The sequence below is a fragment of the Pararge aegeria genome, chromosome 4 (genome assembly GCF_905163445.1).
Source record: "Pararge aegeria chromosome 4, ilParAegt1.1, whole genome shotgun sequence".
Lineage (NCBI taxonomy): Eukaryota > Metazoa > Arthropoda > Insecta > Lepidoptera > Nymphalidae > Pararge > Pararge aegeria.
Genome location: NC_053183.1, coordinates 1444151 through 1469797, shown reverse-complemented (window position 1 = coordinate 1469797; position 25647 = coordinate 1444151). Strand labels below are relative to the sequence as shown.

The window sequence follows — 25647 nt, the reverse complement described above, 5'->3', positions numbered from 1 at the left end:
TAATCAATGAGTCAAATGAATACTTAAAAATACAGAACAATTGAAAAAATAAAATTTTTACACTTAAAATAAATAAAAAGTTATACAATTTGGTGGCCTTATCGCTACATAACGATCCTCTTCCAGGCATGGAATAGCGTAAAACACAGCCATAATGAATAATCATATATTTTTTTTCTTCTGGCTTTACACAGATGCCAATGTCAGATGTATATATGTTTAATAAAAGTTAGGGAAGCTTAAAATATAAAATATCAGGACAAATCGACTGACGAAAAGGACGGGGAAACTTCGCACATGGCAGATGCGGCCCCAAATCTACCGCAAACCCGTCCCGAAAAGGACTGGTGCTGTCTATACTGTACATACCACAGTACCAGCGCCACTCCCATAGCAGCTAGCCGCCTACATTGGCAAGTTCTTCAAAATATTATTTTGGAAATTTTAAACTTTTATAATATACTAGCGTACCCAGCCCGCTTCGCCGGATTATGCTAGATTATGCTAATTACATTTTTAATTTAAGTCTCATAATATATTAAATAATTTATCTCTCTCCGTATTCATTCTCTATTCTCTTCTCGAGGAAGAAGATCATTATCTACACCCATGTACACCCAACAATAGAATATCATCATAGTAAATAAAAGCTGTATTTGACAGTTTGACAGTTCAAAAATAGGAGTGCTGCGATCGTCACCAAACTTTACAGGATTACTCGCCAGGTCTATCCGGAGATTCCCTGAAAGTTTCATTGAAATCGGTCCAGCCGTTTCGGACCCTATACGGAACATACCCACACACTTTCTCTTTTATATATGTATATATACAGATATATATATATATATATATATATATATATATTTTATTATTTTAAAAGAACTGACCTACAAACTGCCAATTATTATTATATAGAACGAAATCAACGATACAACATGCACAATACAAACAACACAAATCCTCCCCAAAACGAGTTCACAATAAACTTTTTAAAAAAATCTGAAAAAACCGCGTCCGCCACGCACGAAGCCTTCTATCTTCTTCATACAATCTCACATACACCTGACAGCCGCAACTTCCTTACCGGTGGTACAATGAGAGTGCAGTGAGAAGGTGATGCGCCGATAAAGCGTCTCTCCTCGCCAGCAGCGCCCACGTGTGCTTCGGGACAGCCAACGCCGCTAGAGCGCGGAGGTAGGCGGGTAGCAAAGCGGCTACCACTACCTCGCCCGATAGCCGCACGAACTTGTATAAGGTAGCTGCCCTGCCACCGGCCCTGGATACAAAAGTACATAATAAAATAATTATTATTTATATATAGAAATATAATAAATAAATAAATTAAAAGAGATTTTATAAATAATTCTCAACGTTACTGTACTATAGACACATATACCCGTTTTCACAAACGCCAGACAAGGCAATGCCTACATAAGTAACGGCTATGAGATTCCTAAGCATTCATAATACACCCTCCAACAATAGTTATCGCCTAATAGTTGGTGAAAAGATTTTTATTGCCTAAATCATGGAGCATTTGATTTACGCGAAGCCTAGGGCTAGTAAAAACGGGTATTATTTTTATCCGAATGCAAGATGTAATTATTGATTCATAAATAAATAAACGTGGTATGCCGTGAATATTGAATAATGTAATACCTTAACTTTATAAGAAATTGTATAGAGATTTGTTGACAAAAATAACTAAAAAATGCTAATATCAAAAAGGACGATGGACTCAGGACGAAACTTTATAGGATGGGTTCCATTATCCATACATATATGTTGCTCTGTTAGGTGATGGTTTTCAACGTACAACGTTTTTTTTAATCAATCAATCTCACATCGAATATAAATAAGAAGATATTTTTCATAATACAAGAATCATATGTCATATGACAAATACAAAATAATGGCGATTGTTACTGTCATCGTGCCTATCACCGTGCCTAGCAGTGGCGTGCACTTTATACATGCACAATAGCACTGCCTACCCTAAAATTGCAATTCCTGCACGGCACTGCTAGCCAGACATATGCATAGTTGGCGTGAGCTCCGTACCTATAGTTGTGCGCGGTGGTGTCGCAGGCCACCCAGTAGTCCCGCCTCAGCTGTAGCGGGTCCCGCGCGTACAGGCGCTCCACGCAGCGCAACAGGGCCTCCAGGCGAGAGCGCGCGACGCCGCCCGGCGCGTTCAGCCCCTCCGCCATGTACATCTGGGCCGAACGCGCCGCCTCTTCTGCCCTGAACAAATTCAAAATTTAAATTCAAAATTCAAAATCAAAATTCAAAATCAAAATTCAAAATTCAAAATTCAAATTCAAAATTCACAATTCAAATTCAAAATTCATTTATTTCAAGTGGGCCCAGTTTATAAGCACTTTTGAAACGTCAAATCAGTCTGTATGTAGTGATATATTATAAAAATTAAGCTTAACTTGCTATATTGCTTGCGAAGAGCAGGAGAATCTGTGTGGTGTTATTTATAATTTCTTCAATCCTATAAGGATCCTCCACACTTACCCTCACTATAATCCACACCAAGGATCTTCGGCAATGTACCCTCTATCTCGTTTCGCTCGAAACCGGAGAATCCTCAGGAATTTCCTGATCTGTTAGGTTTCGAGTATAAGGAGTGAAGGAATTATAAATTACACCACACAGATTATCCTGCTTTTCGCGGTGTTAAGCAAGTTAAGCTTAATTTTCATAACATACATTGGATATCCGCGAAGTAACGCCTGCTTCTATCCAATGTACGTAGTGACGTATCGTATAGTGGTGTTCGGAAGGCAGATTCCACTGACAAAAGCCGGCAAGAAACTCAGCAGATTGCTCTTTTTCAACATCATTTAGTATTTAGTATAGTTCAACAATGTTTAGAATTTTTCAGTTTTGTGAGAGATGAGATGAAACAAAAAATATAAGAGAAAAGTTATTAAAACTGTCAATTCCAGAGTTTTTCTAGAAGTGACATTAGTAAACTCAATCAAGCCGCCTATGCAGTCAGAAAAATTAGATTGTTCTATATATCTTGAATTCTGGAGTAACTAAATATACTTATTAATTAAATCCCGGTAAACAAAAATTGCATGCCGGAGAGTTCTCATTAATGTTCCGAAGGCGTGTGGAGGCCACAAATCCACTAAGCCCTTCTCGGAGACCCGTGCCCTGTACATGACATAAACGCAAAAAAAAAAAAAAAACTCACTTGACCCTCATCTCCATGAGCTTGGAATGCATCAGTACGATGAAATCAGTGATAAGGGAATGTACACGCCGCTGGTAATACTCCTCTGATGCCACCAGATCAGTCGAGAGAATGGCTTCGTCTAGATACTCGAACACCTGTAAATAAAATTATTTTTAATATGTAGCAGAGCTTCTTGTGACAAAGCTCGTCCGTCACTCACGATGCTTATTAGTCATGACAATATTTATCAGCTACCTAAGTACCCACATCACAAGTTACGCTTACTTTGGGGCTAGATGGCAATGTTTGTATTGTCATAGTATATTTATTAATTTATTTTATTTATCGACTGTACTGTAATTGCAACTGTAAAGTCAACATCTCCTGAGGATGCTCCGGTATCGGAGCGAAAAGTGCGTAGAGTGTACATTGCCGAATATCTGTTTTGTGTGGAGTATAAAGATTAAAGGAAACTATATATTAAACTTGTACAGATTCTCCTGCTTATTGCGGCATAGGCGATAAATAGCTCGATATAAAGAAACAGGCTTACCCCTCCATCGATGGCTGCATCGACGAGCATCTCATCTTGGTCCAACAGCTCAGTCTTCGGCTCAGTTCTCCGCAGCAGCGACACAGGCGCCCTCTTCAATGCAGCTAGGGCCAGGCCCAGTGACAACTGGCATAGCGCTTTCAGCCCAGCACTGTTTTTGTTATCCTCCTGGCCCTGAATGGGTTGAGGAGGCGGCGAAAGTTGGTCCAGTAACACTGATATTAAATCTGGATCTTGGATTAGTGGTAGTTTTTTGGCCAGTTCTTCGCCATCTTCTCTCCTAAAGTTACAAAAAAAAAAACGTTTGTGTACTTTGGCACACGCGTTAGAAGTTTCTAAAATTCTTTGGCATAACAAGATAAAAATCTTTTCAAAATTTCATCTTCCGCCTTCTCTGCGTTTGCAGAAAAAAGACAGTAACAATATAAAGAAGGCATTTAATACATTGAAAGTTTTATTATAACGCATTATCTAGTTAAATAAAGTTTATTTAAATATCATAAAAAAATATGTTTACATAATCAAAGAAATTGACATAATAAGCATAATTAAGTTTGGAATACAAAATTCAAGAATTCATCACTCAACATTAAAATTTAAGATTTTTGTAAGATTGAATAAATTAAATCACCGGTATGAGCCCGCAGACTTTGACAATTGAGAGTAGACACTGAATTAGTGGTAATTTTTTGACTAGTTCTTCGCCATCTTCTCTTCTAAAGTTACAAAAAAAAGTTTGTGTACTTATGTACACGCGTTAGAAGTTATACTTCTTTAGCGTAACAAGATAAAAATCTTTATAATTTTTTTATCTTCCGCCTTATTTATTTTTGAGAGAAAACAACATTAACAATAGAAAAAAGGTATTTAATACATTGAAAGTTTTATTATAACGTATTTTCTAGTTATTCAGAAATGTTTTCAGAAAACCCAGAGTAGCAAAATTTTAATCATAAATTTCGTTACTATCAAAATTGTGTACTACATGATAAAAGTACTTATTATTAAATTCAATAAAAGCGAGGGAATATATCTAACTATCATAGATAAGTTGTAGTACCGTCGTTCAAAAATCTACATCTAAACAAAACAGTTATTTTGAGAGCTACACTTGATTGAAATAGTTTTTTTTTTAAACAACACCCGATTATTTTTTATAAGAAAACACAAATTAAAATATGCTTTAGAAATTAAAACAAACGCTGACGAAGTCACGGACAACATCTAGTGTTAAATATATATTAGGAATCAAGCTACGAACCGCAGGAGCCGAGCTAATAGTAGACACATGGGCGGGCGGATGCGACGCGATAGGTCGCGGTATATGTATAAGATAAAACTACGTATCAAAGCTTACTGACTCAATGAAAATTATAATTTTCATTTCGTTAGAAGACCAGCTGTTGTTCAAAGTGTTAGATTATGTTATTGTTCACAAATAAATAAATACATATAATAAAGTTATGGTATGTTATATGGAAAACATAGCACTGGAAAAAATAATATTTGATCTTATATATTTTTTAAAAAATTTACTTGCCTATGCAAAACAGACAGATCCAGGGCATATAGTAGAGCCATCTGCAACGCTAGAGATATTTCATCCAAAGCACCGGTCGGCCCTTTTGAAGGCGCAATCATTTGCTGCAAACATAAGGCATTTATTTAACAGATAATATCGTTATTATGAGAAATTATAAAAAAAAAGTTTTGCCAATATCTAAAAGCGTCAGCGTGATAGCGCATTGGTAGGAGCTTGACTTTACGCTCGGGGAGTCGAATTCGAATCCCAGCACACACTTCTAACTTTTTTAAGTTATGTGCGTTTTAAGTAATTAAAATATCACTTGCTTCAACAGTGAAGGAAAACATCGTGAGGAAACCTGCATGCATTTAAGAGTTCTTCATAATGTTCTCAAAGGTATGAGTCCACCAATCCGCACTGGGCCAGCATGGTGGACTACGGCCTTAGGAGACTCGTACCCAGTTATGGGTTAATATGATGATGAATGTGTAAGAACGTACTTCTGATAATAGCCTCAATAGTGTGTCTCTTTCTAATCCCCTTTGGGCTGATGCTGCAAACACTACTCCGGCAAGCAGTTTTCTGTAAAACAAAGAGTTACTTCAATGACTATGGTCGGGGTACGTGGCCTTTAAATATTTAAAAAAAAAAATTGTCTATATGTGATATAAAAAATAACATCAAAGCATTAGATTTCTATTCACTGTCTATCGGTCTGTATGTGCATTAAAAAATATTTATACAATGTGTAAATGAAAACCGAAATATTACTTTGCAGGCTTAAGAGGCAAAAAAGAAAATGCAAAATTAAAATAACGTACTCCTGTTACTTATTAATCTATTGTAAAAGTACGCGTCGCGTAGCGTAGGTACTAAGCGCGTGTCGGTATTTTATCTTCACTAGGGTTGTCATAAGTGAACTCTTAGAATGTTTTGAACCAGTTAGTATGGTATAATGAATATGCTTGTTTTGATTTAATATTAATTCTGTAATAGTCCCTGCTAATATTCTGTATATGAGCAGGGACACAGTTAAGAGAGTTGAGAGCAATGTCAAAGAGTCAAAGTCAAAAATATCTTTACCCAAGTAGGCCCATAGATTGCACAAATGATGCGAAACTTAAAACTATAGCTACGTGGGTTACAAACCCGATGGCATGATGGCATTAAACAGCGTCATGTCTTTCCCGTGACGGCAGACGGCATGACCCTAATGCAAGGGTTGGTTTTACTGCCAAGATAATAGAGGTTTCCCTATTATTGTACGAAAGGTAGTTGTGAAGGATTTTTTTCGTTTTGCTACTCTTACCTCGTGCTTTGTATTGTGCTGACGAGCTTGACATGGTACTTCCTCGGCGGCAAGGCCCTGTTCCGCCGTAGCAGGTCCAACTCCGTGTCCAGGTCGAAACGACGCAGGGCATCCAGCACTCCAGCGAGTAGCCCGTCCGACACCAGCTGTCCAACGTATCGGGACACGTACGACACAACTTCCTCTCGAGCGTTTATAGACCTTGGGACGAGAATTTCTGTTACGTCCTCATTTCAAGCTGAAATCCTTACCAATATTATAAATGCGAAAGTTTGTTTGTTTGTCCCTCCTTCACACCCTTAAATTCAAATTCAAAATTCAAATTCAAAATCAAAATTCATGTAGACCTTATCACAGGCACTTATGAAGCGTTCATACATTTAACATGTCACACTAATGTTAGTTGATGGTGATAGCTGCATTCGTTAACTTAAAACTATAGCTAGGAGGGTTCCAAACGCGCCCTGGACTAAGAATAGCCCACAACAAACTTAGCCAAGTTTTTTTTATGTTATCACCATCTCACAATCGAAAAACCTAACTAAGCTAACCTAACTAAGCAACGAATCCACTTTTTTAATAGTAACTGCATGCTGTAGATAGAAATCAGTCCCTCCGAAAGGATGCTACAGTAACGAAATATCACCCATCTTTATGCATAACTAGCTGGTGCCTACGACTTCATCCGTTTTTTTTTTGTTTTAAAGCATGTAAGTTAGAGATGTGTTGCAGTAGAATCGGCTAAAATAGTTACTGAAGTCAAAACACGGATGGAGGAAACACATACGCCATCTAGCCCCAAAGTAAGTTTAGCTTTTTTTATGGGTACAAAGTTGACTGATCAATATTTTTATGAATAATATACATGAACACTTCGAATGTACAGAGAAACACCCAGACACTGAAAGACATTCATGTACATCACACAAACATTTTCCAGTTGTTGGAATCCGCCATAGTATATTTATTTATTTATATTTACCCCTACTCCAAATCTGTTTCCACGCGACGTCGTACCGGAGCGATATATCGCTAAGCGGTACGACTTTGTCTAGCCAAGATTGAAGCCTGCCCACTAGACGTCGAAAGTATTAATATGTTGTAAAGTTACCATGATACCCCATCCCTGGCCATGATAAGCTCTCGCAGGGCCTGCACCAGGGCCCGCCTGCCGTCGTAGTACAGGAACACGGCCAGCAAGCCTCGCGCCAGGCCCGGCCGCCGCGCGCTTTGCCGTTGCGCTGTGTGAAGTAGCTCCAGACAGGCAAACTCATTCGCATTGTACATATCTGGAACAAGAATGAAATTATTTATGGAAGTTTTCACTAAATGTACGGAAACGCTTAAATCAATGCCTAATGACAATGTGCGATGGTGATAACAAAAAAAAATAAGCGGCTAAGTTTGTTGTGGGCTTCTTCTTAGACCAGTGCGCGATTGGAACCCTCGTAGCTTTAGTTTTAAGTTGCCGAATTAAGTTATCGCCATAAACTCACTTCTATGTCACATTTTAAATGTAATGTACGCATCAAAAGTGCCATCTATGTGCCTAAAAATACAAATTCTGTTTTTTTTTTCATCATCATCATATCAACCCATTACCGGGCACAGGGCACTGGTTTCCTACCACAATAAGAAGGGGTTAGGGCCGTAGTCCACCACGCTGGCCCAGTGTGGATTGGTGGACTTCACACACCTTTGAGAACATTAAGAATTCTTAGGCATGCAGGTTTCCTCAAGATGTTTTCCTTCACCGTTGAAACAAGTGATATTATAATTGCTTAAAACGCACATAACTTAGAAAAGTTAGAGGTGCGTGCTGGGATTTGAACTCGCCCTCCCGAAGCGGTGTTAGCCCCGTGGGTAGGGCTTCGATTTCAGTTTCGGGAGGGCGAGTTTTTTCTTTTAAATAACCTTAAATACATACGTAAAATGTACAATATGATTAACACAAAATAAAACAGGTTTTATTTCGTGTTTATTTTACCCTTTATGAGGCAAAAAAATTAAACTGGTTACGTTGTTTTAGGCCAGAGCGGCTCTCTGCGACTCGTTTGATGTCATCAATCCATCTCGTCAGGGTTCTACCGACACTGTGTTTACTGGCGCGAAGTGGCCATTCCAGCACATTGTGACCCCAGTATCCATTGGTTCTCCAAACGATTTCACCTACACGTTGCTACTTCAGCTTTGCAACTTGATCAATTATGTATATGCTTTCACATGAGGTAGGACTTATTAATTAGATACTGTTGCCCGCGACTTCGTCCGCTTTTGTTTTTGTTTTTCGAAAGACATGTGCCACATAAATGTGGCAGCACTTTATGTATTTAGGATAGCTGAGCCTGGTGTAAAATCGTCAAACACTTTCGTCCCCTCTCCCACGAGAACTGAGCTAAATTTCGGGGTAAAAAGCATCCTATATTACTTCTAATACCTAAAGGAATATGTGTACAAAGTTTCGTGATGATCGGTTTAGAAGTTTTTGCGTGAAAGCGTAACAAACAAAATTACATTCACATTTATAATATTAGTAGGGATATGTAATTACAGTGTCTTTATTCTTCTTGCCTTGGTTTATCTGCGATCAGTTGTAAAACAAAAAAAAATAAGCAGATGCATTAAGTGAGATCACCTTTTTATTTTTCGTGCGGAAATCCTCATGGATATCACTGCACCACTAGGGAGGCACAGTGTTTTGTCGGACTCGTACTGGCTAAAACCCTACGGTGTTCAAAAAAGACCCCGGTGGCAAGGCCACGGGAACGCTTTCGCAAACAACCGCGACAAGTAAGGTCACCTAACTTAACCTCACTTAACAAATCTGCTTATAGTTTTTTTCTTTTTTGATTGTGGCTTAAATAATAAATAAGTAAAGAGAAACATACCTGATATTATAATAGCCTCATCTACAAGCTCCTTTGAGAGAACAGTCCGTCCCACACTGGGCAAGTTAACTCCTTCTGTAATACCTCTTTTTATCTCTTCTCTGCTTACTGGATTTTTAGCCTTGGAAAGAAAAGTGTTATGACATGTATTTCTATAAAAAAAAAAAATTGCATAGTATGCATAGTAGCATGCCAACTAGCTTGGAGCAGAGCAGTGATTCTATGCTCTAAAACCTTTATAAATAGACCCACCATTGTAGTAATTGCTCAACCTCAGATGGTGTACACACTTGGCTAGAACGCAATCTAACATCATGCAATATACCTCGGAACAATTGGGAGCAAAATGCTGTGCAAAGGTCTGCAATGGTGCAAAATGATAAGTGACAAATTTAAAACCCTTGAAACGTCTAGAACCTCTTGACTCAAAGCGCCACATCAAAACGACTAGGTCAAAGACTTCCTACATATAATTATAATAACAGCTGTCTACTTTACTGCAGGTTGGGCAATCGAATTTTTGAAACTAAATTTGCCTACACTAGCCACTCCATACAACAAAGCCAAGGTGTCGCCATTCAAGGATATGTCAAAGAGGATACCATCATCAATGCTCAACCTGTGCCAAGCAGTGGGACTGACTGAGCATAATAATGTTAGATGTCAGATTGCTGGACACATGCAGCATAAGTCTATGGAATTTGGTAATACATACTAATGATGTATTTTCATCAGACAGCCTCAATCAGTTGAGGACATGATATATTTTTTACTATAACATGTTTCATATTTGGCAGTTATGTTGATGGGTTCTCACAAAACAATTAACAAAACATTATTGCCTGTGATTTCAATAGCCTGTTTCCTATATAGGCTCAGATAATTATTTTAACACTACTAAAAGCATCTGTTTTAATAGCTCTGCCTGTAGAATCTTAAATTGGTAACTGCTTAAAAAGCTTCACAAGAAGTTTTAACTATTTTTTAATTAACTTTTACAATTTTATATACTGTAGTTTTTGCTATTAATATTATTGTTATACGCTAGCTCCTTTGTGGTGCACGAAATGGGGTAAAGGAAATTTGTTGATCAATTCTTTTTACATAAATTGAAATTATTTATTATTTTATCCCTTAAAATTTTGTTTGATTTAAGCAATTTCAGTAAGTAAGTTGGACTCCACTTTATATTATATTTTAATATTAATACTATACTTATAACTTACGGGATTCTTCAAGAGTGATAAAAATGTCTGTTTGTGCCGCCTCAGAACTGATTCAAATGTGTGAACAGCATAAGGGGCACCACTACTTTCATTTGTGAGGTAACTCTCAACTACAGCTGCCAGCTCTCTGTAAGGGGTCCATAGGTCTTCTGTCGTTGTCCCTACAGAATGATATACATGTCCTGATTAAAAGCAGTCATTGAATTATTGGTCATTACGAAGAAGGTACCACTTTTTTATATTATATATGTAAAACCTACATAGCTATAACCATATAACGCAAATAATATATGAAGACTCTGTTAGGTCCCATGCCTGTTAAGTAATCCCATACAAGCTTTCATCAACTTCCATCAAGTGAAGGGTTGTAGAGTGAAGTAATAAAGCATATAACCACTATTAAGAGTCTTATCAAATGGAAAAAAGATTTATCTGATTTGTAGTTTCAGTGTATATAATCAAAAAAAGTTTATTACTAATCCCAAAAGTTTATTACAAATACAATAACAAATAGTTATAAGCAAAAGCCTACGGGAATTCTGCCAGATTGTGATCAAAATTTCTCAGACAATAACCATTCATTATAGAAAGAATTGCTAGGATTATTTTAATTATAACATCATACAGACAGGACTGGCTGTTCGATAATAGTCAATTTTAGCTAAATTATAACCTTGCACTGGGTTCTTGATGCTCATAAGGACCAAGCAGCATTTTAGCGATTTATTTTATGACGCAAAATGATTTCGCACCTATTTGCTGGTAGAAAAGCTAAAATAACAAAGCATATACAACAACTAGGTTATAATAGTTCGCTGTATATAATAGCTTACCTTCGTTGATATCCATTTTTAATACCACAAACGCAGCTATAAAATTACTTTTTAAAATACATCAATTTTACTAGTACAGTCTTATAAATTTTATATACAAGTTCTAAAACAGGAGGGTATTTTTTTGAACGCCGACTGCCGATTTTGACAGTTGACACATTCTTTGACACAAAGTTAAAAAAACCAAATTTATTAATATCTTGATGTTGGTACAGTAGTTGAAATGTAACGTTGAAATATTGCCTATGGTCAATAGTTTAATTTAATCAACGCACACTTTGATGTGTAGGGATGCGTGTATAAAGAAGATACAAACACTACTTTCGGTACAGTAAATAGAGTATGCTCTAAAATAGGCAATTAAAATTATTTTGTTTATAGGCACAAGGGTCGTAAAATATCTTAAGATTAGATTGGTAATATTACTCGTTACATTTATCTAAGATGCAACGGTTTTAATTACTGTATTTATATATGCAGTGCAAGTGCAGTGTTTATCTATTGACCTTGCTTGACGATGATTATCAAATTATCTATATGCATTGAGCATCGTGCAGTGCATGCTGGCACACCAGTTATGAAATTCTAGCGTAAAATTTTGAAATATTTGGTACAGACATACAGATTTACGTTTTTGCAGTTTTAAATATATTGGAAGAAAGAAATATTTTTCTTATGTGGGAAAGTAAAAAAGTACGTAGTTAGACGTAATATAAATACCAAACAACATTTAGAAATATTTTAATACACCGTGACAAGAGAACAACAAGATACAATTATTTTATTCACAAGAATAAATTACATAAAAAATATCTTCTACCAATATAATAAATGCATTTAATATTGATAAAATTTTAAATAGATTTTTCGATAGTGTACAAGTACTCCATGCATTTATTTCTATAGAATGTATTATTGTAAAAAACAATGTTATTGAAAAACTCTCCATCATTAGTTACCTGTACTGGAAGATTATTTAAAATATCTTTTGATTTGTCACATCTGCATTTATCACATTCAATATCTATAATATCTAGAAAGTTTAATAAAGATTTATCTTGAAAATTACTTAAAATAATGTTTCCGCATGATGCAAATCCAGTCTTTTCGAAACACACCTTAGAAAGAATGTACAGAGTGCTAACATTAAAATGAGTAAGTGTGCTAAAATTTTTTAATAAAAGAGTCTCTCCGTTTCCCAGTTCCTTTAATATACTGAGCAATGACTTAAAGCATTTTTTCTCATAAACATTGTAACTGTCTTTGTATTGATACTCAGGCAATAAGAGAACTTTTGAAATATCACTCTCTATCTCATTCACATTAACTTGTCCCTTGGATTGTTTTTGGAGGATTATTTCCTTAAACTCCTCCTCAGCTAATATTTGCTGATATAGCCTAAAAATTGGGACAAATATAAATTTTGAACTGTTCACCTTTTGTAAAGGCAGTCCATACGTAAAAACTATTTCTAGTTTAATATTTTTGTCTTTAAGCATCCACCGAATAGGTTCATTTATCAAAATTAGAGGATTTGACAAGAGTTCCGCTTGTAAGAATGCATTGAGGTTCTTCAATTTTTCTTTCAATGACATTTTCGAATATAACTGCCTCTCTGTGTAGGAGCCGCGGTGGTATCGTGGATTTGTGTTTATTTTATTTTCTTCATGTAGAGCACCTTTCAAAATTTCCTGTTCAAATTCAATTGGTTTCAAGTTATATTTCCAGATAAATTCAGATGCAACAATGCCTCTGATTTTCTTCATGTCTCTATGTAATGCTATATTTTTCTGCATTAAATATGCTTGAAGATTATTGTTTATCACATGACACTGGACTGAACTGAAGTAATATGCACATTCCTCAACTTGCTTTAAGAATGATTCAGGTATTGCTTCTAGTGGAAAAAGAGCTGTTTTCGAATATAGTTCAGTGCCATACATTGATTTGAGGATAGGTATGTATTCATCCAAGTTAATATTATCTTTATATCGGAGACATATTGCGTAGACTTCAGAGTTTCCTTGACGAGATGTAACAGGTTTATATATATTGACTTCTTTGAATAAGTGATTGATGAGGTAAAGTAAACAAACTGTTGAGTGTTCAAATATAGTAAAAAGCTTAAATATAAGCGTTCCACCTGAAAATAAGAAACGTTTTCAGTTACATTATTATTGCATTTTATATTACTTTATTGATGAATATTTTTTTAGCATTGAAAGCTTTTTCCGTAAGTACTCTGTGCATTAATTCAAAATCAGCTAACCAGCCAGTGTTCTTATGTTTGTAATAATATAATTAGAATTTTGTCCAACCAAATGAAATGAAAAAGTAATTTTATAAAAAGTACCAGACAATCATGCTTTTCAACACTTTTTTATTTATATTTCTTTGTGCCTACGCAAAATGTCTTATACCTGGACTAAGGGTCTGTAGTGCAGTCACAATTTCACAGTAATGTAATGGAGATGTGACCTCCTCCTGAGCATCTGGTTTCTGTAAACAGTCAATAGATCCATCCGCAGTGATAAGCATAACCTGAAAAAAAAAAAAAAAAACAAGAGGTGACGTGTTACACACCTAAAAGTTACTTTCATCACCTAAAGTATTATTATTATATTGTATATGGTTACAGAGTTTATAATCTTACTTATGAGAGAATTAAGGTTTGTAAATTGCTTTTTTCAAATAATACTACATAGAAAAATACTTAATGTTATTTGTAAATTAACTTACAAAAACTTAGGGAAAAATTTTACTAACTAAAATAAAGCATATCATTAAACATAACCATCATAATTATTTCTTGACATTAAAAGCATAACTTATGTAAAGAAAACCTAGAAGAGGTTTATATACATTTAACAAAAACATTAGAGATTTTATCCAAATTACCTTTCCTAAGCTGTTAGCTTTTTTGACAATAGCTTGTGAATTCTCCCAATTCATCAAATTGCCAGTGTTATCCACACCAAAATGCCAGCTATCTAGGGTGTGGAACATGAATCGGTCATCACTGATCATGTTTGAAGGAGAATTTCCTTCATAATAGGGATTAAGAGTGTTGGCTACCCATTTCCACTGAAAAACATATATTTTTTGATTAATAAAAATGCATATCACATTTAAATTAAGTTGTACCTTGTTCTTGCAATTGTTCAAGTGGAAAGTTTAAGAATTAGCTAGGTCTTCAGAATAGCAAATATTTAAATTCAACCTAAATATTATGTTCAGAGTTAAGGCTGTGAAAGCTTTGCCTTACAGAGTCACACTAACAGACATGATTCAGTTGGCAGTGATCCTGCTTTCTGAGTCCAGGGCTGTGTGTTTGATTCCAAATACTGAAAACAATTTTTGCATGATAAACAAAAATGTTTATCAGTGTCTGGGTGTTCATATGTATAATAACTATTTACGTATATTATTTATAAAAATAATCATCAGTTATCTTAGTATCCAAAGCTATGGTTAATATATGGTTAGATGTGTGTTTAGTGGTTATGTATTGATTTATTTATTTACACTGTCACTTAATTTATTACTTGAAATTAAGTAGAAAAAAAACTATAATATATGTTAAAAAAACAGTTTTTAAAATAACTTATTATTTTTACTAATAATTCTTAACATTATAATAAATTTAAAATAAACCAATAACCTGCATATCTTGATGGTTTAATTTCAAATAATGATTCATAGATGTAATGAAAGCTCCAGGTGCTTCACAAAGATGCAGCGAGACCATCTTTCTTGATATGCTGGCTTCTTTTGACACGATACTGTATGTGCAAGCGCACTCATAGAATTTAGTCCATGCTTGGGTCAAAAACTCTGGGTTAATTAAACATCTAACCTTCCAGCCTACTTCCCCAGCTGGGTTCCGTCTGCGTGTATGGCTACTCCACTCCTCAATACTGAAGTCATTCAGCTGACTCTTGTGAAAATTAAGTCTCGTTTTCAGCGATTCCAAAGCTTTAACCTTCCAAGGCGGCGTAGTAAACCATGATTCCCGATCGGGCATTTTCCACTCGTTGTTAAAGCGAAACTGATATTTTTTATTAAACAAATCGTTTAGTTCGTCAGTAAATTCGTCGTTTCTGTAGAACTTCTGTCGGGAAAACGTACTTTCTGTTTTATGAAACATCTTTGGTACCCGTAACTGCTTGCTTAGATTTACTAGAATACACAATTGTCTATTAAATATTGGTTAGTGTTCACTGTAACTTAGCGCAAATTCTTTAGAAAGAGAATAAACATGTTTGACAAAAAGCATTTTTTAATATTTGTGCAAATTTTCACAAGAGACAGAAAACTAAATTCAATACTACCTAATGGAAATAGGGTTGTTTACTTTTAGAAAAAAATGCCATAGACTCTGCGACGCTGTACAAAGAACACATACCAGTAAGTCTTCACTTTTCTGTCTTTTACTCTGTGGTTTTACTTGAAGTGATTGCCACAGACCAGTAAATAATCAATGATTGCAAGACATGGCGGTACGGTGATACACCTTTGCCTTTTCCATGTGGGAAAGAATTAAAATGCAATTTACTTCTGTGATTTGCTTTGAGTTTGCTACATTGAATTTCTGACTACTGGTTTGCGGTTTTGTTTAATAAACATAATATAGTATTCTAGTTTCTATTCAATGACCTAGGAAATACTATTAATAAATAAATACCTGAAAGACTGTGTTAAATGAATACAAGACTTTTAGAGCAGACAAATATCGTAACTGTATAACTTCGACTTCACAGGATGAAATTATGAAACGAGCGTGACGATTGACCGTGTTGTGTGACTAGAACGTTGACCAGACAGAACTCATTTTTTATCATTTACAGAAGACAGCCACATAATGAATCAAAATAATGTTCGCGGTGCTGAACGAAAGGAAGAAATACCTCCATATTCAAGGTTATTTGTGGTATGTAGTAAGCAACTAAAAGAAGACGATCTGAGGGGGAGGTTCGAGCCCTTCGGTGATATCGAAGATCTGTATATACCGAAAGACCGTAATACAGGCGAGTCCAAAGGTGTTGCTTATGTCAAATATGCTAAAACTTCCTCAGCTGCTGCTGCTATCCAAGAACTTCACATGAAAGTGATTAACCCAGATAGCAAGCCCATTAAAGTTTTGGTAGCAGTAAATAAAAACGAGAGTTCCACACAGAAAGATAATGAAGATAGGTACAGACGTCTTTTCATTAAAGTCTCTAGAGACATTACAGAGACTGAAGTGAGACAACACTTTTCAGAGTTTGGCCATGTTGAGTCTGTACGCTTGCAGAGAGATAAACTGACAGACACTTGCAAAGGGTTTGCCTATGTGCAATATAAATCATTCTATAACACTGCAAAGGCTTTTGAAGAATGTGATAGAAAATATAAACCTGTATTTGCTATACCTCGTGATGACTTAAAACGTAGTAGGAATAGTCTTGATCAGTGGAATGAAGGCAACGTTCATTTTAATAGTTTCAGTGCACCTAAATATCACCAAAATGCCATAGACAGACACAATATCCCTAGAACTGAACATAATAATCAAGAACATTGGAATACCACTCTATCAACAGACTTACAAGATTTCAATACCATTGCTGTAGTATGTAGCCCTCAAGTGCCACAAAAGTACATCAAAAACTTGTTTGATGTTGTGCCTGGAATGGTGCAATGCAAGTATTCTGTGGACACATATAATGGGATCTCCAAAGTTTCTATTACTTATGAAACAACACGCTCTGCTACTTATGCATTGGAGAAGTTAAATAATTTTGAGTTTCCATCTGGAGAGTTAATAACTGTCAAACCAGATAGAAACCCTTTGAGCAGGGCTGCTGATAACTTAACAGATATGGTCAATCACTTTAAGAATGCTGTGGATTCAGGCACACCAGATTTGCAGCACCTTGCTGATGTTATTGCCAGAGCATCTTCTTTAATCAAAGCTGCAACTCTGTCTTCTACGGGGCAAACCGAGCAACACAAACAGAAGTCTAATGACTCATTTGACCCTAGCTATTGTAATGTCCACTTGCCACCACCTAAACCAATGGCAGATCTTAATAGCAGGGTTGTTCAAAGACTGTTCATTATTTGTAGGCCTCAGCCTCCACCCCTGTCCACATTACAAGATGTGTTCTGTCGTTTTGGAGATCTCATTCATGTTGCCACTATCCCTTCTAAAACATTTGGTTTTGTTAAGTATGCTTCAGCAAATTCTGCGCAGGAAGCTATAAACACTTTGAATGGGGCTGTAGTTAGTGGTATAAGACTAAAAGTGATGGAAGCAGATGAAAAACCAGGTAAAGATGATAACTCCATCAGTAACTCTACTGAAAAGGGTGACCAGGGAGAAAATATTGACTATGATATGGAAACCAAGAGAATGCGACTTGATGACTAAGACCTACATTATAAAGACTATAATTCCATGAAATATGTTATGATTTTACTTGACTATAGCTTGCAGAACTATGTTTTAAAATATATGGAGACAACTACACATAATTTACTATAATAGTTTTCAGAAATGCATGACATTATTGTTCTACTGACAAGTCTTTATTTTTTTTAAAGTAAAAGATTAATTTTTATTATTTGATTTGCAAGTGAGTTATTTAGCCTTGTCTTCTATTTCTGTCTTTCTCTACTCGGTGAAGTAATAAACAAAGAGCAATAATTAAATAAAGTTTTTAAATTCATTTTGTTTTATTATTTCCTTTCAATAAACATTTTTAAATATAAGTGGATAAATGTATTATTACTACTACAATTAATATTAAGAAAATTACCAAAATATAATAATTAATCACCAAAATACCTGGGCTATGGGCCCTTGTATTCTATATTGAATCAAACAGGCTCAACTTAAAAACCTAAATTAATGCATTGGAATATAAGCTTTATATAATAGGACATTAGTAAAACCTGCTTTTTGCATTGCAATTTTCTCAAAAATAACAGCTATATTAAATAAGCTAGATGTATTATAATTGGTTGGCTTCAGACTTTCTTCATGATTGTGCTTCTGAATAAATTAACTAAAAATTAAATGTGACATTCAATTTTAATTTTTTTAATAATATGACAAATCAAATGAAGCTTTTTTGATGCTTGTAAATGCTAATAAGTGCACTTGTAATTGACATGCACTACATGTTTTTGTGTACTATATTTAAAATAAATATATAATAGAGGACAGTGACAAGTTTAATCCCTATTGTAATAATTGGTTCATAAAGATCAGATTCCAATGCTATAATTTAAGTGCCAGTTGATATGGTGTTTGAAGGTTGTTACAATATATTTTTTATAAAAATCACTTCATTTGAAATGTGAGGACACAGTAGTGGATTGCCCTAATTTTATTAAAACTGTTACTGTACCAATATAAACAAACATAACTAAAGTAAAAAAAAACCTTAATAAAATGTTCATGCTTAATAATAACAAAAGTAGGTAAAAATTAATATTTTCAACTAAATAGACAAAATTAATTGAAGATTTTATACACTACACTGTTTTGAATTATACAATGATTCCAATGTGATTTAACTCTAGAAGTACCTATGTACTTAAATAAAAGCTTCAATTGGGAAGACCACTTAATTTCACCTACAGGGCACCTGTATGGTCACATTGTATTTTGCCCACATGAATGGGAAATTCTTTTCATCTTAATAACTAAGTCACACCACATACACAGACATTCATTGACACACATAGTTTAAGAATAAATTATGAGAAAATACAAAGAATACAAGCATAAAGAGACAATATGTCAAATCAAATATTTTATATAGATTCATGTTAATTATTACTTTTCATAATGTACGTTGCCTCATTGACACTGTGCAACAGTTTTATAATCAAGTTGTCATAGCAAAGTGCTGTTGCACCGTCCAATTGATTTGAATTCCCAGATGCCTGGTTTGCCTCAGTTAACATTGATTTAGTTTGAATAGCCTGTAATAAAAATAAGAAAAGTTATTAATGTTTCTAGTTATATAATGAACATTGCAATTTTCTTGATTTGACAAATATTTATACATAACAGTATACCCATGTAAAACAACTCTTATTATACTTTTTTCATAGAGTAAAATGGTAGTAGGTATTATTTATATTCTATTATTGATCAACTTATTATTTTATTATTGAGTAAAAAATTATCAGAAGCTAGGTAACTCACCTTGTCTCAAAGGGTTTATGTGTCAAGGTAATAGTGATGTTCATTTCTATATATTTTTTATTTAAGTTGTAATCACAACCCTACCAGTAGTCAGTACACAACATAGCAAGTCTATGATTACAATTTATACATAGATGACATACTAGATCCCTAACCTACGTAACATTGATAAAGTTATTTTAGACTAAAATTGTTTATGGTTGCCCTTACATATTTGATGTTATTAGTGTTTTTAATCTTATCAAACAAATTAACTGGAAGCTTATTGGTAAGTGATGGGAGCATATATTTCCAGGTACGCTGGCCATATGCATTATTATAAGATGGTTATAAGGTAGGTAGGAAGGTTGAATACTATCTTTTATAAATAGAGCAACGCTTCGCTGTGCAAGCCAGGGACACATCCTACAAAGTGCCCCTGCGTCCATTAAAATGTCCCTTCAAATACACCAACAACCACACCCTTTAGACCAGCGATCCTGCTTGGCAATGGAAATAAGCACAGAGGCAGTAATTTCCTGTACAAAGTCCGTCACAGAAAACCCTGTCTCCAAACTTGAGTTAGTACACCAAAAGCCCATGAGATTCATACATTTTGTACAGAGGTGTTCACACTAGTGCCATCAAAATAAATGTGCTCGAAGTACCTACCCACACCATGAAACAACACTAAAGTGTAGTGAAAAAACAAATAATTTCCCGCAGATCTCTACTCTCGAATTTCCAGTGTTATATTTATTAATTAATTTTATTACCTGGGTTAAATTATTGACATCCTCGCACAACATTCCCAATTTCATTTCCAATACTGTATTCCTGTTGTGTCTAATGGCTTTATTCAGTTTTATGTTCGCCAAGCGTTTCGAGAGCTCATCTAAGCTTGCGGAAACCTGTTCCAAATTTAAATTCTCAATTGGTCTAACAGGAAGCTCCTGCTGCGGCTCTGGAGGTAAGATGTTTCTTTTCAAAACTTCCGCGTGACTTTTTATACCAGCTAATATGGTTTCGATGTCTACGTCGACTGCTTCTGCCATGTCGTCCATTAACATTTGGGGTCCATCCGCGGCAAGAAAGCTCGCCAACTGCTCACGCCTCAACTCAGAATTAAGCTGTGGTGTGTTCTGTCCATTTGGAACAGTGCTGAAGATAGATTTGATCTCCGACATTATCCTTTGTGAATCTTCCAGTTCTTTGTCCAGATCCTCCGTCATTTTTTGGAGTTCTTCTATTTTCACTATCGACTGGATATATTGGGATAATGCTTCGGTATTATTTTGATACACACTCATTTTCACAAACCAATATTTGAGTTCTGAATTCGAATGTAGTATTTACCAAGATTCAAGATTGTTTCATGTGCAGATACAATCGCTGAACACTTTTTATATACTGGGTTCAATTCAATTCAATTCTTGTTTATGGCTTTTGTCTGTGCCAACTGGGCACAAGGTACTTCGCCAATGTCTTGTAGATGAAGAAGGCACGAAGGAGATTGATCGGTGAAACTAATGAAAAGTTAATTTTTAATATGTACCAAGAAATAGTTGTTATTAGCTAGTTAGCTCTTTAACCTAAGGCAGCACAGACAACACATGCATATAAATATACTGGGTTACAATACAATACAATGTATACACAGAGTACCTACGGGCAACCAAAATAAGATCGATAAGATTTGTCTTCTTTATTATGGCTTTTACTTCTTTGACCTCAGTGCTCTATGGATAAAATTAACTTCATTAGAGAAACGGCTAATAAATTTATGTAGTTCAACTTAACTTAGTGCTTGGTGTCATTGTTCTGCTGAATTACTTATATTTTCCGTTTGATCATTGCCTTTCCAGTTTTTTTTTTTTTTAATAATTTTACATTGACAACATAGAAGGCTGCAGGTGAATGTGTCTTGACACATTATAATATTTTCATATTATAAAATTAATCCAAACAAACATTTTTAGTCCCTAATCATTTTCATTTTTCGGATGGACATTTACCGATAACCACCTGAGGGGTTGCTATGGCGTCACCGGGGGAGTGGGGAGTGGGGCGAGCGCGAAAGCTCGCCATGAGAAGAGCCCCAGGGCTCGCCGACATCGTGACAGGGTGCCTCCTGCGAGGGCTCGGCCCTCGGCTCGCTTCGACGTTAATCTGAATGTTGGTGGACTATTGGACTAATCATTGTTTAGTCCGAACGCCCCCGTGATTTAGTCCCTAATTTTTGTAACGCGCAATTTATATTGACACATACCAAACTGAATGCTCCAGAGTTGCCAATCAGTTCACGCATCGAGTCAAAATGAACGGAAAAAATGTAGCACAGACCACACCTGATTTGATTAAGTGTGAATGATCATAGTATCTTAAGACTCCGGGCGTACCTTAATATTCCGTATACATTGATTTAATCATTCTAGATGATATTATAACACATCAAAGAGAATATTATAACATCGTCTTAGGTAGTGGAATAAAGTCAAAGTCAAAAGTCAAAGTCAAAAATATCTTTATTCAAGTAGGCCCACAGGTGGCACTTTTGATGCGTACATAAGAACCACACGGTAGTGAGATGATGGCGATAACCACATTCGTAAACTTAAAACTAAAGCTACGAGGGTTCCAAACGCGTCCTGGTCTAAGAAGAAGGCCACAACAAACTTAGCCGGGTGTTTTTTTTTTTTGTTATCACCATCTCACAATGTCATTTTAAATTATTAGAAGAGCAACCTGGTTAGAGCAATAATTTACACCCAAGCTTTTTTATCGTTTACGTAGTCCTTTATACTATAATAGGACTTTTCTATAAGAATATATTATACTGGAGAAATTATTTTATCACTGTGATATTTATTACCACAGATTTTACTACGATTATGATAGTTCATGGGTATATAATAATTGTCTGCGTTGGTTTATTATTGTCCGAGAAAAAAAATGATCAAAGTTCTAAGATAATGAATTAAAAAAACTATTTTTGTTTATTGATAAATAGTAGTTTTACTTTTAAAGCGTTGCTACCTGTACAGTATACAAGTGCGGCTGTTGGTTTCTACAACTTATTTTCTGACAGCGTTTTCTGATAATACGAAACTAGCACGTGGTTTGTTTTTATTTTTGGCGTATTAATTTACATAAAAATGGTTCGAAAACTAAAGTTTCATGAGCAAAAATTGCTCAAAAAAGTAGACTTTATATCGTGGAAAGTTGATAACAATATAAATGAAGTTAAAACTATGAAAAAATATTATATACAGAAGCGCGAAGATTATACCAAGTACGTTACGAATAAAACTAAAAGATTTTTTGTAATTAAACTTCGATTTGGCATTATTCAATAGACTTTATCCATTTACAGATATAATAAATTATCAAGAGAAATAAGAGAACTTGCAAACAAAATAAAGGATCTAGATGCTAACACTGAATTCAGAACAGAAGCTAGTGCACAGCTGTTAGAAAAATTGTATCAAATGGGGCTTATACCAACGAGGTGGGATTTGGCCCTGGCTAGCAGTGTATCGGCTAGCTCTTTCTGTCGAAGAAGACTACCGCTTGTTATGAAGAGAAGTAAGTTTGAAATCCGCACTGAGCCAGCGTGGCCTTAATCCCTTCTCAATGTGGGAGGAGACCTGTATAGTTGGCTGGTAATGAGTTGATATGATGACGATGATGACTGACCTCCCCGGCACCGCTCAACTCTTCTTATCCCTGTATGCAAGGACCAGTTATCTATATATGCCACTTTCTGGCTAATAAACTATTTCTATTCCAAAATTATTTCAAATTGTTGCTCCAATGAATCTAAATGTATTATGTACCTAGTAGTAGCATACAATCACATTGTTTAAGATGATCATTTAATCATGGAAATCTTATCTGATAGTATTTGTATGTTTTGTTACACATTTTGTTAAATTAATAATACATAACAATTTCTTTTTTGTAATGCAAGGTTTATCTACTGGGCATAATGAGTTCTTATTAACAAAGACAAACATAGCTTGGTTTTTATGGTGGGTAAATATATTTCTGTTGCTCATATCCATGATCAAAGAGGGCTTAGTACCATCTTTAAAGTTGTACTATGTTCTAAAATTTAGGAATATATATACTAAGAGGTCCCTCGCAACTTTCTCAACCTTTAAAGAGAGTTTTATAAATTGAAAATGCATATAAAAAATTTCGGAACGCAACGCAATTACGGCCTGAGCGCTTTCACCAATTAAGCTACGGCTCTCCTACCGTCAATGCCGAAATTAGTAGTATTAGTACTCTCTTATAGTCTTATAGTGACTTTAAAGAGTGACATACGCTGTCCTATGTTTTTTTAGAACTTTTAAAGGGCAACAACTTATTCGTACGTGATTTTATCGAATCTTTAACAGTTTACGTAGCGCACGTAGCGTAAGCTCTCATAAGAGGAATAACCTCCTATTTATTCATTGGTTCTAGGCTCCTATTAATCTTAGTGTGATGATATGTACTCTATAGCCTTTTTCGATAGGTTATACCTGAATAAATCAGCCGTTTAGTTGCAGTATAGATAAATAACCTAGATACCGACTTCAGCGCCATCTGTCGGGCTGATTTGTGAATCTTAACTATCCAGGGTGCCACCCAAACCCATACAAAAAAGATTATTGAAATCGCTCCAGCCATTAAGGAAGAGTTCAGTAACATACACACGTACTGTAGAATTATATTTATAAAGATTCTGCAACTAAACATGAACAGCACTCATTGGTATAGACATAACCTCAGCACAGTCTACACAACTATTTATCTATAACAGATGCTTGGTAAGATTTTTGGTATTAGTTATTGGTATAGACATAACCTAGATATAACCTATTTAATTTTATCAAATTTATTTATCTCTAGGTTAATAATGGGATAATGACAGCCCTTCTGAATGGAATTATCATTTTACAGATAAAATGTCAGAGAATCTTAAAGAAGCGACAAAGTTCATAGAACAAGGCCATGTAAGGGTGGGACCAGAGGTTGTAAAGGACCCTGCATTCTTAGTAACTAGGTCACTTGAAGACTTTGTAACTTGGGTAGACGGTTCAGCCATTCGAAAACATGTCATGGAGTACAATGAGATGGTATGTACATTTTACTGTATAATATTGCTAATTTAAACGTTATAAAATGTTAAGTGCTGCCATATAAATTTCCCTAACAAATGGTTTGCAGCAGAGCAAAAATCTATCACTAATTGTATTTTTTTATAGGTATACCCCAAAAATATTGTTTAGATGCCTCAACATGAGTGTCTGTCATGTACTATAAAGTAATGATAACCACACAGAACCTATAAAACATTTCATCTCCTCAATTACTGCAAAAACTTATGATAAACCCTGACATGAGTATTTGTAGTTGAAATGCAAAAGATCTTAGAAAAGCTTTCATGTTTGGCATGACATCCTGAGTGCACCTTTACATGCCCCTATACTAATATTGAGATTTTCCTTTTGTTACAGAGGGATGATTTTGACATGCTTTGATTTCGAAATGATTGTCACATACAAAAAAATACCTCCAGCTTTATAAATATATGTACAAATAAAAGTTATACAGTTTTCGTTTTATTTTTATTTATTAGAAAATATATCCAGTTACACTTAGTATAAACATTATTCTTGAAAATAAAAATATTTCCATAGAATGTGGTGCAACTCCACCCAATTATTTACAAAAGGTTTTCTTCATATATCTCCAAGCCACTCTTTTGATATCTACCAACAAAACAACCACTAGTGTGTGGAATTGAGACAGATGTCCAGCTGTGGACCCATTGTTAAAGAGTAACGACAAATATTAACCTCCACAGTTAAAAAAATACATTTACATTATTATCACAATGAAAGTTAAGTCTTAAGTTTGTTGCCTTTTTTTTTAATTCCAAAAGTTAGCC

At 35.0% G+C, this 25647-nt stretch overlaps 5 protein-coding genes across 8 annotated transcripts in view; 2 read left to right on the top strand and 3 right to left on the bottom strand.

Annotated features, from left to right (window-relative positions):
* Nucleotides 1-11670, bottom strand: part of LOC120637578 (nuclear pore complex protein Nup205) — a 29244-nt gene extending 17574 nt beyond the window's left edge. Inside the window, exons 1-11 of one of the 2 annotated variants that reach the window (XM_039909416.1) lie at nucleotides 11528-11670; nucleotides 10695-10855; nucleotides 9469-9589; nucleotides 7692-7869; nucleotides 6581-6781; nucleotides 5772-5853; nucleotides 5287-5390; nucleotides 3747-4026; nucleotides 3212-3348; nucleotides 2062-2244; nucleotides 1085-1276 (exon numbers count right to left, since the gene is read on the bottom strand). In XM_039909416.1, the coding sequence (XP_039765350.1) occupies nucleotides 1085-1276; nucleotides 2062-2244; nucleotides 3212-3348; nucleotides 3747-4026; nucleotides 5287-5390; nucleotides 5772-5853; nucleotides 6581-6781; nucleotides 7692-7869; nucleotides 9469-9589; nucleotides 10695-10855; nucleotides 11528-11543 (1655 nt within the window). In that variant the 5' untranslated portion in view covers nucleotides 11544-11670. Of the gene's footprint in view, nucleotides 1-1084; nucleotides 1277-2061; nucleotides 2245-3211; nucleotides 3349-3746; nucleotides 4027-5286; nucleotides 5391-5771; nucleotides 5854-6580; nucleotides 6782-7691; nucleotides 7870-9468; nucleotides 9590-10694; nucleotides 10856-11367; nucleotides 11430-11527 lie in introns of those variants that run through there. The other variant, XM_039909415.1, reaches the window with a different exon arrangement.
* A 679-nt stretch (nucleotides 11671-12349) lies between these two features.
* On the bottom strand, nucleotides 12350-15897 carry LOC120637579 (cap-specific mRNA (nucleoside-2'-O-)-methyltransferase 2). 3 transcript variants are annotated; one of them, XM_039909417.1, is made up of 5 exons: nucleotides 15859-15897; nucleotides 15189-15706; nucleotides 14426-14611; nucleotides 13948-14068; nucleotides 12350-13670 (listed from the first exon to the last, which is right to left on the bottom strand). In XM_039909417.1, the coding sequence occupies exons 2-5, from the start codon at nucleotides 15672-15674 to the stop codon at nucleotides 12382-12384; spliced, it is 2082 nt and encodes a 693-aa protein (XP_039765351.1). In that variant the 5' UTR covers nucleotides 15675-15706; nucleotides 15859-15897; the 3' UTR covers nucleotides 12350-12381. The 3 variants fall into 3 exon arrangements, with proteins under 3 accessions (XP_039765351.1, XP_039765352.1, XP_039765353.1); XM_039909418.1 differs by having other exon boundaries at nucleotides 15882-15889; XM_039909419.1 differs by lacking the exon at nucleotides 15859-15897 and having other exon boundaries at nucleotides 15384-15847.
* A 139-nt stretch (nucleotides 15898-16036) lies between these two features.
* Nucleotides 16037-18237, top strand: LOC120637731 (RNA-binding protein 45-like). Its single transcript, XM_039909701.1, has one exon. The coding sequence runs from the start codon at nucleotides 16389-16391 to the stop codon at nucleotides 17937-17939; it is 1551 nt and encodes a 516-aa protein (XP_039765635.1). The 5' UTR covers nucleotides 16037-16388; the 3' UTR covers nucleotides 17940-18237.
* Nucleotides 18238-18282: 45 nt separating this feature from the next.
* LOC120637729 lies at nucleotides 18283-21207 on the bottom strand. The gene is made up of 2 exons (XM_039909700.1): nucleotides 20483-21207; nucleotides 18283-19501 (listed from the first exon to the last, which is right to left on the bottom strand). Exons 1-2 carry the CDS (start codon nucleotides 21014-21016, stop codon nucleotides 19346-19348), a joined length of 690 nt encoding a protein of 229 aa, XP_039765634.1. The 5' UTR covers nucleotides 21017-21207; the 3' UTR covers nucleotides 18283-19345.
* Nucleotides 21208-22630: 1423 nt separating this feature from the next.
* Nucleotides 22631-25314, top strand: LOC120637589 (U3 small nucleolar ribonucleoprotein protein IMP3). The gene is made up of 4 exons (XM_039909430.1): nucleotides 22631-22998; nucleotides 23080-23291; nucleotides 24657-24832; nucleotides 25214-25314. Exons 1-4 carry the CDS (start codon nucleotides 22862-22864, stop codon nucleotides 25235-25237), a joined length of 549 nt encoding a protein of 182 aa, XP_039765364.1. The 5' UTR covers nucleotides 22631-22861; the 3' UTR covers nucleotides 25238-25314.
* The last annotated feature ends 333 nt before the right edge of the window (nucleotides 25315-25647 follow it).

What these genes read in the sequence shown, in the direction of transcription:
- LOC120637579 (XM_039909417.1), bottom strand. Translation starts at nt 15,674, where the DNA reads ATGTTTCATAAAACAGAAAGTACGTTTTCCCGACAGAAGTTCTACAGA. An exon ending in AAGCTAACAGCTTAGGAAAG is followed by an intron (nt 14,069 to 14,425) that starts GTAATTTGGATA and finishes TTTTTTTTTCAG; the next exon opens with GTTATGCTTATCACTGCGGA. An exon ending in ACTACAGACCCTTAGTCCAG is followed by an intron (nt 13,671 to 13,947) that starts GTATAAGACATT and finishes TCTTATTTTCAG; the next exon opens with GTGGAACGCTTATATTTAAG.
- LOC120637731 (XM_039909701.1), top strand. Translation starts at nt 16,389, where the DNA reads ATGAATCAAAATAATGTTCGCGGTGCTGAACGAAAGGAAGAAATACCT.
- LOC120637729 (XM_039909700.1), bottom strand. Translation starts at nt 21,016, where the DNA reads ATGAGTGTGTATCAAAATAATACCGAAGCATTATCCCAATATATCCAG. An exon ending in ATGTCAATAATTTAACCCAG is followed by an intron (nt 19,502 to 20,482) that starts GTAATAAAATTA and finishes TTTTTATTACAG; the next exon opens with GCTATTCAAACTAAATCAAT.
- LOC120637589 (XM_039909430.1), top strand. Translation starts at nt 22,862, where the DNA reads ATGGTTCGAAAACTAAAGTTTCATGAGCAAAAATTGCTCAAAAAAGTA. An exon ending in ACCGCTTGTTATGAAGAGAA is followed by an intron (nt 23,292 to 24,656) that starts GTAAGTTTGAAA and finishes ATCATTTTACAG; the next exon opens with ATAAAATGTCAGAGAATCTT. An exon ending in TCATGGAGTACAATGAGATG is followed by an intron (nt 24,833 to 25,213) that starts GTATGTACATTT and finishes CTTTTGTTACAG; the next exon opens with AGGGATGATTTTGACATGCT.